General features: G+C 54.0%; 2 protein-coding genes across 9 annotated transcripts in view; both read left to right on the forward strand.

The window, feature by feature from the left end:
* Positions 1–12,765, forward strand: part of HNRNPM (heterogeneous nuclear ribonucleoprotein M) — a 263,350-nt gene that overhangs the window by 176,754 nt on the left and 73,831 nt on the right. The window lies entirely within an intron of this gene.
* ANGPTL4 (angiopoietin like 4) lies at positions 739–6,020 on the forward strand. The gene is made up of 7 exons (XM_037504852.2): positions 739–1,132; positions 1,342–1,452; positions 1,574–1,691; positions 3,697–3,810; positions 3,915–4,010; positions 4,115–4,396; positions 5,094–6,020. The coding sequence occupies exons 1-7, from the start codon at positions 866–868 to the stop codon at positions 5,273–5,275; spliced, it is 1,170 nt and encodes a 389-aa protein (XP_037360749.1). The 5' UTR covers positions 739–865; the 3' UTR covers positions 5,276–6,020.

The raw sequence follows: 12,765 nt of genomic DNA on the forward strand, positions 1-12,765 counted from the left end.
ACAGGCAAGGACCCAGACTCTGCAGACTGGGGGGCAGAGGATGCACAGTGGAAGTGGGGTGCTGAACTGAAAAGGGAAGACAGACAAGGGCGCAGCAGCGAGGCACTCAGTTGGGGTGGGGGTGGGGGCAGTGACACAAGACCACCCGCCCTGGCTCACGCGGGGAAGGAGTCGGGAGCCAGGGCGGGCTGGGGTGGGTGTCCGGTCTGCTCTTAGGATGCTCGCAGGGACCCTGCCGAGTGGGGGTGCTTGAGGGGTCCCCACTGTCTGCGCGGACCCGCTGAACTCTACATACCCTTTCTTAGTCGCCTCTCCCTGGTCTTCTCTCCCGGTGTGTGGCGTGGGGAGGGGTCAGGAAAGCCGCCTGTCCGCCCCGTCTCCCCGCACCCCACCACGCGAGCACCCTCTCCCCCACGGAGCGAGGGAGTGCGGGACCGAGGAGGGGGGACGGAATTCCGGCGCCTGGAAGGCCCCGGTGGGGCGAGGGCGGGCGGCGGCCCCGGAGGTGGGGAGCGCAGTCCCGTCAGGGCCTGCGGGGCGGAGCCGGAGCCCGAGTTCTTTACCCCCAGGGCACCCTCCCACCCCCCCAACTCCCCGGCCTCCCGCGCACGGAACCCCACCTCCGAGCGCATGCCCCACCCCCAGCACTCCCCGACCACGCCTCCGTGGCGCCCCAACAGGCTTATAAAAGGGGGCGTCGCGGGGCGAAGGCGAGCGCAGAGGGCCCGCGGCTGAGCTCCGAGGCTTCCCTGTGGCCGCGCCCCAGCGCGTCTCCGGCTCATCCCCAGCCCGCGTCGGGCCTGCGTCCCCGCGCCCCTTGGTTACCGAGTCCCGCGTCCCGCGTGCCGCGTCCAGCCCTCCTAAGATGCGCGGCGCACCCTCGGCCGGGGCAGCCCTGGTGCTGTGCGCGGCCACCGCCGGGCTGCTGAGCGCGCAGGGCCCCGCCCCGCCCGAGCCGCCCCGCTTCGCGTCCTGGGACGAGGTGAACGTGCTGGCGCACGGGCTCCTGCAGCTCGGCCACGGGCTGCGAGAGCACGTGGAGCACACCCGGGGGCAGCTGGGCGCGCTGGAGCGACGTCTGGGCGCGTGCGGGGCCGCGTGCGAGGACCCGGAGACCCTCCACAGTTTGCAGGTAAGTGCGCCCCGGGGTGGCTCTCCGGCGCCCCAGCTGCTCTCTTAAAAGTTTGGGCGCGAAGGGGGTGCAGCCAGGACCCCCGATGGCCTCCTGCCTGTGGCCCCGAGGGAGGAAGAGGTGGAAGAACTGGCGAAGAATGGAGAATCGCGAAGAATGGAGCGATTTGCAGCGCAGGCTGGTCCTCACCAGCGTGTCACTCTCTCCAGACTCAGCTCAAGGCCCAGAACACCAGGATTGAGCAGCTCCTCCAGAAGGTGGCCCAGCAGCAGCGGCACCTGGACAAGCAGAACCTGAGGATCCAGAAACTACAGACCCAGGTGCCTGATGCTGGCCCCAGTGGGGGGTGGGGGTGGCAGCTGGGCCAGGGAGTCCAGATGCGGGACCACATGTCCAGCAGTATGAGCCAGCCACACCTGACCGCCTCCCGTCCTGTCCCAGGTGGGACTCCTGGCCCCCGCGCACCTGGACCACAGGCTGACCAAAGCCGCCAGGAGAAAGAGGCTCCCGAAGATGGCCCAGCTTGCTGGCCCAACCCACAACACCAGCCGCCCGCACAGTGAGTGTCCAGCCCCGTGCTGTCCTCTGGCAGCCCCCACTTGGCATTCTTCTCCCACTCCCTGTCAGGTCCACCCCACTGGGAGGGACATTAGCCCTGGGCTTGCACCCTATGGTCTCTAGTGAAGGGTGCACAGGGTCCCTCCCTCCTCAGCCCTGATTGCCCTCCTGGGCCACCTCGCCCTTCTTCCCAGCAAGCCAATGGGCTTTCCCCGGAGCTGTGCTGGCCACCAGCTGGACCAGGGATTGCGAAAGAGGATCTGAGAGGGACGCGAGCTGAGGGGCTTGGGGAAGAGGCGGGGGTTTAGGTCTCGGACACCTTCCGGAAGGTGGGAACCTTCTAAGAGGTCACAGTGGTGGACTGGAGGGTGAGAGGGAGCATGGAGTCCTCCAGCTTAAGGGGAATGGCCGCCTGGAAGGGGGTTCTGAGGTTTGGGTGCCCCTGGTCTCTTGGAGTGTGGTCCAGGACTGGGGGGCTAGGGCGGGGACCCCCACCTCCCTGGTCAGTCACGCTGGCTCGCGCATTTCTTGTAAGTCCAGGATTCCTGGCCCACACACCTAGTCCTTCACCCATCTCTTGGACCCAAAGTTGCTGACACCCCCTTTCCACGCTCCCACCCCCAAAGAGAGGGGACTTTCACCACTGGCACAGCTGTAGGTTCTTTTTCGTGACAACCCCCAACCACGGCGTGTCCTTGTGCGTCAGGCCCAGGCGCCATGGCCCATCCTCAAGTTCATGGCCACAGACCCGGATGGCTTCCCTGAGGTCCCTCCACCCCTCTGCCGGCTGGGGAATCTGCGGCTGTCAGCTGCCAACTGGGTGAAAGTTTGGATACCCCGTTCACACCCTCAGGCTGCTTGCTGGCTGCACCCCCAGTCTTGAGGGAGCCTTCCTCCCCCTGCCCCCGAGTAAGGGTCCAGTACACCCCCCCAAGCCCGAAATGAGGGGCTTTTGGGTCAGGGCTGCTGGCCTAGGTCCAGACTGGGGGCGATGGTTGGGGCGTGTGAGGGGGTGAGATCTGGGGACTCCCAGACTCTGGGCTGCCAAGTAGGAGAAAGGTCAGCGCTGGAGAGACAAACAGCTGGTGCTAATGGAAGCCACACGGGGCTTTGGCGGGCTGCCTGTCCTGATTGGAAGAGAGAAAAGTAGGGGAAAGGGGAGCTGCCCGGGGCGGAAAGTGTCTGCAGACACTCTGGGCCTGCCCCACCCGCGAACAGCAGCTCACCCCCTCCTGTTCACTCCCCTCCCCCAGGCCTGGGCCGCTCCTCCCCTGGCGACCTTTCCCTTACTTTCCCGGCTGGGCTGGGGGTGTGGACTTGCCCGCCTGGCCCAGCCTGCCTGGCCCTCCTCTGCCCTCCTCGCCTCCTCTGTCCCCCTCCCGACACACACTCTGACACCTGGGACCCCAGAGCGGGCCTCTCCCCTTGCAAGCTCCTCCCAGGCCCCATCCCTTACCGGACAAAGCAGAGCCAGGCCTGCTGCGTGGGCCCCGGCCTTGCCCCCTCCTCTCAGCCACCTTCATTATTCATAGCTCAAGTCTTTGTTACAGTCGCTCTGGGGAGGGCCCTGGGCACTGGTGTCAGACTGTGGGCACGAGTGGGCGGCAACCCTGGTCTGGGCAGTGGGAAGCCCTCCATGACCTGTCAGGAGGCCTGGCTTGGCCTGGGGTTCAGGAGGATGGGCAGCTTCCGGAAGATGGCGGAAGAAAGGCTTGGAGGGAGGAGGGGCCCAGCATAGGAATCAGCAGGTTCAACTCCCTAAGGTCAGGCGACTGTGTACAAGGAGAGCCAGGGTGGTGGGTGTGGGGCTGGGTCCTGGCACCTTCTAGATGGAGCTAGGAAGACCATGGGGAGCCATGGGAGACTTTGGGGGGCCAACTATGGGGGGCCAGGAGGAGCATCAGGAACTCAGGATTGCCCCCTCAGGTCCCTGTCATCCTCTGCTCAACCCCCAGAAATGGGCTGCTCTCCTGTTTCAATCTCCCTGCCCCCCTCTTTCTCTGCAGGACTGCCCAGGGACTGCCAGGAGCTCTTTGAAACTGGTGAGCGGCAAAGTGGACTGTTCCAGATCCAGCCTCAGGGGTCTCCGCCATTCCTGGTGAACTGTGAAATGACCTCAGGTAGGATGTGCCTCACTGAATTGGAGGTGATTAGGGAGGCTGGCGGGGAGTCGGGGTTCCCTTTGAGAAGGGCTCTCCTGGTGACCTGGCATCTCTTTGGGCAGATGGAGGCTGGACTATAATTCAGAGGCGCCACGATGGCTCCGTGGACTTCAACCAGCCTTGGAAAGCCTACAAGGTTGGCTTCGGAGACCTCCAAGGTGGGTGCTTCCAATAGGGATCAGATGAGGGTCAGGGGTGGGGGTCCCAGTGGAGGGGGAGCTAGGAGGAGTCCGTCTCACTCGCCGAGCCTCTCCCTCCACAGGGGAGTTCTGGCTGGGCCTGGAGAAGGTGCACAGCATCGTGGGGGACCGGGACAGCCGCCTGGCTGTGCAGCTGCAGGACTGGGAGGGCAACGCTGAGTCCCTGCAGTTCCCCATGCACCTGGGCGGCGAGGACACGGCCTACAGCCTGCAGCTGACCGCGCCCGTGGCCAGCAAACTGGGTGCCTCTGCCGTCGCCCCCAGCGGGCTCTCCCTGCCCTTCTCCACCTGGGACCAGGACCATGACCTCCAGGGGGACAAGAACTGTGCCAAGAGCCTCTCTGGTAAGCCAGCCCTGTCCCTCCCTGTCCTGGCCCAAAGACCAGGGCCTCCCCTCCCTGCCTTTGCATCCCTGTCCTGCATTCAACCCCCGGTCCATCTGTTTGCTGTCTCCTCTCTCCCTCCCTGCGGTGTGCCCTTGGGCAGCTGACCTCCAGTTTCCCCAGCTTGAAAATGAGTATAATCACGGTGCCCCCGCTCCTCAGGACTATCAGGAAAGTCCAGGGAGATGACATTCCCTGGGTGGTGGCCGGCGTGGCACAAAGTCACTAAGATAGACCCCACCTTGTTCTAATGAAATTGGAGACAAACCCTGGGCCCTTTGAAGTAGAACTGTAAGAAACTGCTTTTTGGTGGATCTAAAATCAAAGGGCTGTTGGTAGTTTTATATGGTTTCATCGACTAAAAACAGATACCAATAGATGCCAGTTACAGGAAGTAATAAACACTGACCACGTGCCAGGCCCCGAGAAGCAGCTTGCCATGGTTCCATGAGAATACTGGTCTCTTGTGGTCACTGGAAGGGGCCCCTGAGGTTCCTTTGTCACAATCTGGGGTTCATCAGACTACAGTTTGACAACCACTGCTTCCGTCTTCCCATCTGAAGCTGGTCAAGTTCAGCGCCAGCCTCCCCTGTCCCAGCCCCACCGTTCACCCAGGGACTCAGGCCTGACCCAACCCCCTCTCCTGCGATCTCCGCAGGTGGCTGGTGGTTCGGCACTTGCAGCCACTCCAACCTCAATGGCCAGTACTTCCGCTCCATTCCCCGCCAGCGGCAGCAGCGCAAGAAGGGCATCTTCTGGAAGACCTGGCGGGGCCGCTACTACCCTCTGCAGGCCACTACCATACTGATCCAGCCCACCGCGGCCTGGGCAGCATCATAGCCTCCTTGGGGGGCCTGGCCGCAGGCTCCTAAAGGACAGTGACTTTGACTGTGGCCCAGCATGTGGCCGCCCCCTGCCTGGGCAGGAACTCTGGGTCCAGGCCATCTGGAACCTCGTGGTCAGAGACGCCTACCACTGCAGAGGTCCCCATTCTGAGTGGGGGCTACAGGCGCTGTCTCGGAGAAGGGCAGAGCTGGCAGAGCTGTCAGGCTGCCGCGCACAGACCCGGGAAGCGTGGGCCTGAGTGGCGCTGAGGCGCTCTCCCCGCCCGCCCAGGGTGGACACAGGTGAACTGCTTGGGGGCCGTCAGACCAGCCCTCAGTGGTGGATTCAGTCACATTGACTGGCTGAGCCCCGGGCACCCTCGTGGAGCCACTGTGTGGGTGCCATGGGGATGTGGGTGCCACAGGGTGAACTGGCACCGATGATCTGGGTGGAGCTCATAGAATTCTTGGAATAAAAGCAACCTCAGAACATCTCGTTCTTTGTCCTTTGGTTTGTTTTAAAAACGGGCTGTTTCAAAGTTCACAAAAACATGTTCCCAGGGTGGAGGGCGAGTGTTCTCAGGTCCCTTGAGGCCAAGTGGTTATTCCTACCATTTCAACAACTGATTTTAATTCCATTTATTATCTCGTGATGTGTTATCTGTCGTGTGTATTTTTGAAATTTCAAAACCAAACCGTTGTGTGAGTCATTGTTCCGCAAGCAGGTGAGAGAGAAGACGGAGGGCCCTCCCTGACCTGCAGCAGGGAGCCATGTTCAGCCTTTCGGTGCTCTGTCATCCGATGGAAACCTCATGGGTCGCTAGTTTAATTTTCTCTAGTAGCCCACATTAAAAAAAAAAAACAAACAAACATTTATAAAGTAAAAAACAGTAAAATGTAAAAAAAAGTAAAATTAATTTTAGAAATACATACTTTAAAAACATTCTGTTGAAGTAACATTGCCTTATAACTTTCAGGTGTGTATCATTATAAATCAAATTCAAGTATATAAAACTTGGGCTCCCTGGGGGTGCAGGGGTTAAAGTCTCAGCGCTATCAAGCTATTGCCAGCCATTGCAGCAAGAGTTCAGTGCCTGGCCCAGGAGCTGACCTGTGCACAGCACGCAGCAGACCTCTTCTGTCTCCCCACTGCTCCCCTTAGCAGTGTATTTCAGTGGATCCTCCTGTTCTGCTTCCCCACTCTGTCTCTGCTGGGTCCTCTCACCTCCTGCACCTCTAGCCTACGCCCCAGTTGTTGTATGCATAAATTAATAAAATAAATCTTAATAGGTCCTCCCCAGTGGCACAGCGGTTGAGCGTTGGGTTGCAAATATACCCACAGCCTCTGCAGTGCCGGTTCGATCCCCGGCCGGCAATGGTCCCACATGGCACGCAGACCTCTCCTGCCAAGCCCGCTGCTCCCCTCAGCAGTGTAGTTCATCAGTCTGCCTGTTCTGTTCCCCGCTCTGTCTCTGGTGAATCCTCTCACCCTCCCGCGCTTCTGACTGTACCCAGTGCCTGTATAAATAAATAAATAACTCTTAAAAAAAAAACTTAATATATAAATGAAATATGTTAAGTTCACCACAAAAAGTCCAATTCCATCCTGCACCACACACCCCTGACTTTTACCTGACTACCCACCCTTACCTCCCTTCCAGGAATCAGAGATTTGGCCTTAGAGTCTTAGAAGTCAATTTTACCCAAGCAAATATATTCAGAATGTTACTGTTTTGACATTTTATCAACATAAAAATTAGTAAGGAGATTTTTGATAGCTCTCCTCTGTAGGGAGACTTCGGAGGTGGCCGGCCCTGCGCATTACCGGTACATCTCAGCAGTTTCAGGCCCTCAAGAGCTGCAGGGGGCCACGGCCACCATCTTGGGCAGCACATTCCTGGGGGTATGAGGGTGCATTGTTTGGGGGTTCTCATCTTTTACCACATCTGCACAAATTATCCTTTAAATTCAACTCATATTTGTTAAACACGGGCTGCGTGCTAGTCCTGTACCAGTGCCAGTACGTGAGGTGCTCTAGTGATCAGGAAGGCCCCCGCCCTCACTGAGCCCCCTTCAAGTCTCTCCCATGACAAACCAGGGCATCTGTAATTGATGGGACAAACTCAAGCACTTTGGGAGTCAGAGGAGTGCGGGGTAGCCGAGGCCAAGCAGCTCCCTCCCAGGCATGTTGGGACTTAAGGAACTAGCTTTTTAAAAATGTAAACACCAATCTTTAGTACATGTGGAAAACCACATCACCAGTCTCAAGTAGGCCAGTAAACTAAAGTCATTGAAAATGAAACGATACCAATGCTTTAACATTCCAGCTAGAATGGTGGGAGGAAAAATAAGGAAAAGCAGTTGCCCCAGAATGGATGGGGGGTTGGATGGGGGAGTGAGAATAGCCTAGAAAGGAGCTTGAAACTGTCCAGAGTAATGTCAGTTTGGAACTCTGACAGAGGGGGGACACTCTGGTGTATGCCTTTTTGTCTTGGTGAGTGTGTACACTTAAGATTTGTACATATCACTGTATGTGAATTTTACTTTTAAAAAAAAGGTGTGAAAGAGCCATAGACAAGCGTGGGTTTGCACAGCGAGGGTTCACATGTATTCAGATTTTTTTTCTATCTGTGCACTCACAGATACAGTCACCCCTGTGCATGAGGAGGCCTGCCCGGTACAGGGAACTGAGCGCCCGTGGATTCTGATATCTGAGGGGGTGTGTGGGTCCTGAAACAAGTACCAGGGACAACAACTGTAGTTAGTTGGGGAGGGGGGGAGTCAAAAGTTTTATGTGGATTTCCTTTTTATTTTATTTAAAGTGCTAGGATCACATCACATTCAGCCATAAGAATGGCAAAAAAAAGTGGAAACAATGTAAATGTTCAACGGTAGTGCTGCTGACCTCTACAAATTAGGCGCATGTACCCAATGCCTACTTAAGATTAAAATTACTAGAGCCTCCCTGGTGGCGCAAGGGTTCGAGTCTCAGCACTATGAAGCTGTCCACAGCCACTGCAGTATGAGTCTGATCCCCGGCCAGGGAGCTGACCCACAGGGCACAGCAGACCTCTCCTGTCTCCCCGCTGCTCCCCTCAGCAGTGGATTTTAGTGGATCTGCCTGCCTGTTCTGCTCCCCACTCTCTCACCTCCCCCCCCACCAACCTCTGGCCTACACCCCAGCTCTTGTATGCATAAATTTTTTTTAAATCTTAAAAAAACATTAAAATTACTAAAACAGGGCCTCCCTGGTGGCGCAGCGGTTGAGCACTGGGTTGCAAAGGTGCCCGCAGCCTCTGCGGCGCCGGTTCGATCCCCGGCTGTTCCCCAGCCACCAGAGGAGGGTCCCGCATGGCGCGCAGACCTCTCCTGCCGCCCGCTGCTCCCCTCAGCAGTGTACTTCGGTCCTTCTGCCTGTTCTGCTCCCCGCTCTGGCTCTGGTGAATTCTCTCACCCTCCCACGCTTCTGACTGTACCCAGTGCTTGTATAAATAAACAAATAAACAAACAAACAAATAAATAAATAACTCTTTTTAAAAATTACTAAAACATTGGGCTTGAAGCAGAGAAAGGTTTATTGTAAGTGAGACAAGCCAGGAGACAGGAGAGGAAAAAAACCCATTCAAATCTGCTTCCCTAAGAAAGGAAATCAGGTTATATGGGTCTGGGGGACCAGAGTTGAGAACAAAGGAGTTAAATTTTATTGACTGAAAGCAGATTCAGGGCAAAGAAATGTGGACTTGGCTGAAGTGCATTGGCGAGCCCCTGGCGCTTCGTAGGTGAAGTATGACATGGTTTTTCTCCACAAACCAATTTTGAATTCTGTCGATGGCCCCACCGCTGGGCGCCGTCCTCCCCTGTGATCAAGGTCTCCAGCTGCCTTGGAGTTCAGCTCACGGTGTTGGCAAGTCAGAGAAACTATTTCTGTAAGTACAGCCTCAAGGAGAAAAGTTTAGGTAAGTTTTTATTTTCTTCCTTTTGTGCATTTAAGGTCTGAAAGCAACTTAACCCTTTAGGCTTGGTTTCAGTAAGACAACGGTTTACTTAGTGGGCTTTTAAGCAACCTTTAAATGATAAGCAGGATGATACAGAAATGAGAAAAAAAATTAATTAAGTCATCATAATGCGTAACCAAGGCAGGATATCAAAACTGTTGCGGAGCTATAACTCTGGAAACACAGCATGTGCCGATGGGTAGGGATGAGCTAAGACATAGCCTAAGGAATGCGGCTCATCATAAAAGTTCTTTACACCCAAGGACATGCGCTAATGATCCTCAGGGGTCCTGGAGAGCCCAGGCCAGGGTTGGTGCACAAAGTGACCCCTTCATTCTGACCTTGTCTTTATGATTTGCTTCATTTTCTAGGCCAGCTATTTAATCAAGGTAGTTAAGAATGTACACCTTCCCAAGTATACCCCATTTCAGGGACACCGTTTCTGATTTTTTCTGCATTCAGCGTCAAAGATGTTTCTTCCCAAGAAACTGAACTTCTCTGTCAAATGCGCTTGATCGCATAGGAGAAGTGGGTTCAGAAGGGATTCATTGCAAACGTTATGTGTAGCTCGTGGCCATGGGTACAGCAGGTCTTTACTCCATCTTGCCTTCTGCCCCGAACCATGATAAATCTCACAGGACCTGCAAGAACAAACTACTCATTGAATCCGTCCACAGGCGTCAATCCATGCTGTTCCACAGCATCTGTTCTCACCTCTGAGGTCAGCTTGAGCGATGACCTGGCTCGGGAAATGATGTCATCTTCGGATGCTGCTTGTCCCGCTGGAAAAAAATTCAGTTTCAAATCCTGGGTTTTCCTGGTGAGTGACAAAGGCAAAGCAGAGCTTGCAGGAACAGTGCTGAGCACACAGTTGTAGCAGAGAATCCCACACCGGGGCTCCCCCACCTTGTCTTTGATGGTGCCCTGTTCTCCGAGGAACCCACAGCTGTGCTGTCTAACATGGTAGCACCCGCTCGCTTATTGCTCTTTAAGTGAGCTGCAATGATATGAAATAAATAATTGTAGTGCCCGGTTGTGCATTGGGATTTTCAACTGAGCAGGGTCCCATCCCTAAGCCCTCACCGGCCCCCATTATTCAAGTCACCTGTAATTGACACATAACATTATTTATGTTTAGGGTGTACAACTGTGTTTTTGATACATTTATATGTTGTGAAATGATGACCACCCTAGACTTAGCTAACACCTCCAACATGTCACACAGTCACTATTTTTTTCAGTAGCGAGACTACTTAACATCTACACTCTTATCGGTTTTCAAGAATATAACATAGCATTGTTAACTCTAATCACTGTGCTGTACACCTGAGCTACCAAATCTCATCTTCCCTTCAAATGCTTCAGAAAAGATGATGGGTGAGTGTAGAGAAATGGACGTGGACTCAGACAAAATGTTAATAGTGGAGCACAGGTAGTAGAGTGTGAACATCCTCTGTAAAATTCTATTTTTCTAAATGTTAAAAATTTTTAGAATAAACTGTGTGTGCGTAGAGAGAGAGGCAGAGATGTGGAGATAATCTCTCCTTGATAGGTAATAAAAGATTTTCAGAATTGAAAAGTGCCGCGGACCAGCACAGCAGTAGACGATGAGGCCGCCCAACTGCGCAGGGTGGTCAGGGATTCGGTTAAAGAAATGACAAACAGACACACTTCAAGAGAGAGTGGGGCCTCCCCGGTGGTGCAGCGGTTGAGCGCTGGGTTGCGAAGCTGCTCGCGGCCTCTGCGGCGCCAGTTCGATCCCCGGCTGCTCCCCGGCCACCGGAGGAGGGTCCCACATGGCGCGCAGACCTCTCCTGCCGCCCGCTGCTCCCCTCAGCAGTGTACTTCGGTCCTTCTGCCTGCTCTGCTCCCCGCTCTGGCTCTGGTGAATTCTCTCACCCTCCCGCGCTTCTGACTGTACCCAGTGCATGTATAAACAAAACAAACAAATATAATAAATAAATAAATAAATAAAAACATGCCTCTATAAAAAAAAATAAATAAAAATAAAAAAATAAAGTTTGTTTAAAAAAAAAAAAAAAAAGAGAGAGTGTAAATCTGAGTGCGCTTTATTTTTGTTAGTGGCCAGTATATATGTTTTTTTTAAAGGCATAGGATCGGTGAACATCAAAGAAATCAGCTTGCTCATAGGTTTAGCTTATCATTGACAGGGCAGTGATTTATGTCCAAAATACATCTGGACCTAGCCACATTCCTAAGTAGACAGGCTATTAACTCTTTCTTATATTTTTGTTGTACTAATTACTACTACTACTACTACTTACTCATGTTTATTCATAATTAATTGTCATGGGTGAATTTATATTATAATGCAGTTAATATCAAAGGTACTAAAGTCAAGCACATAATAGAAAGATTATTAAACTACAATTCTATTATAACACAGTGTTTAGTAATGTTTCATTTGCATTGGCCTAATTATTAAATTACGTATGCTTTTTAATTAGCAATCAATGACCAGAAAAAGGAAAGATTTTAGAGAGACAGTTGTAGCAGAATAAAGTTTATGGGCCTTGAGAAAGCGAGATAAGGTTTCAGGTGGTCAGCATTTCTTTTAATCATCTTTGTGGCAGCTTCTGGTGGTTGTTATCTCTTGGCAGGCATTCGGCTTCTCTGCATCTTAGGGAGTTTGCTGTTCTCCCCCTGCGCGCATGGTTCCTTGCCCACGCCGGACCTCAGGGACCATGGCAACAGCCATTAGCCCTGAGGGTCACTGCAGGGGGAGGTGCAGCAGAAAAGAGGTAGGACTTTCTCAGTATGTGGTTCAACATTATTTAATGCACCCCCTAAAATTATCCCCAGGTCATCCTGTAATAGGGTGGTCCCCAGGAAAAGGGGAGGTTCCAGGTTCCCTGCCCCTCCCAAGGGAGGGTGGAGCTGAGCACGGAGGAGAAGCAGCTGGAGAGGAGACTGAGGAAGGGAGGAGGAAGGATGGAGCCAGAAGGAGGCTTGGAGGAGGCCCATGAAGCAGAGAGACACGTGAAGAAGCTGCACTTGCTTCTTGGTCCTGGACTGGTTGAAACAGATGTGGGAGAGAGACCATGGGGAGGTTAACGATGGTCGCATAGATCTTGATTTTAATTTTGCTCTTTTCTTCCCAGACTTGTCTGGCTGTTTCTGACCCTTTTTTATGGATCCCCGCTGGAAGGTGCTTTAGGCTACGGCAGGCTCTCAGGCCTTGCTTCAGGCCAGCCTTGTTTGGCTGGACAGTTATCCATGAGGGGATGGGTAACTTCGGGTGCTTGATTTGGAAACTACATTCTTTGTCTTCTCTGTATCGCACACTAATTGTATTAGAGTTCCTTTCCATTAAAGGTCTTATATGTCTTGTCTTGATGCGATGGATGACAGAACCTATTTAGAGAGGGCAGGTTTGGGGGCCCTGGGGTGCCCCTCTCCCTGCTCCGTAACAATATGGCTAGTGGCCCCTTGTCTCCAGGACATGTGTTGGGAAAAATAGCATCTGCTTGTGCCCTAGTCACAGCTACTC

The sequence above is a fragment of the Talpa occidentalis genome, unplaced genomic scaffold (genome assembly GCF_014898055.3).
Source record: "Talpa occidentalis isolate TD23 unplaced genomic scaffold, MPIMG_talOcc4v2.1 talOcc4.12, whole genome shotgun sequence".
NCBI lineage: Eukaryota > Metazoa > Chordata > Mammalia > Eulipotyphla > Talpidae > Talpa > Talpa occidentalis.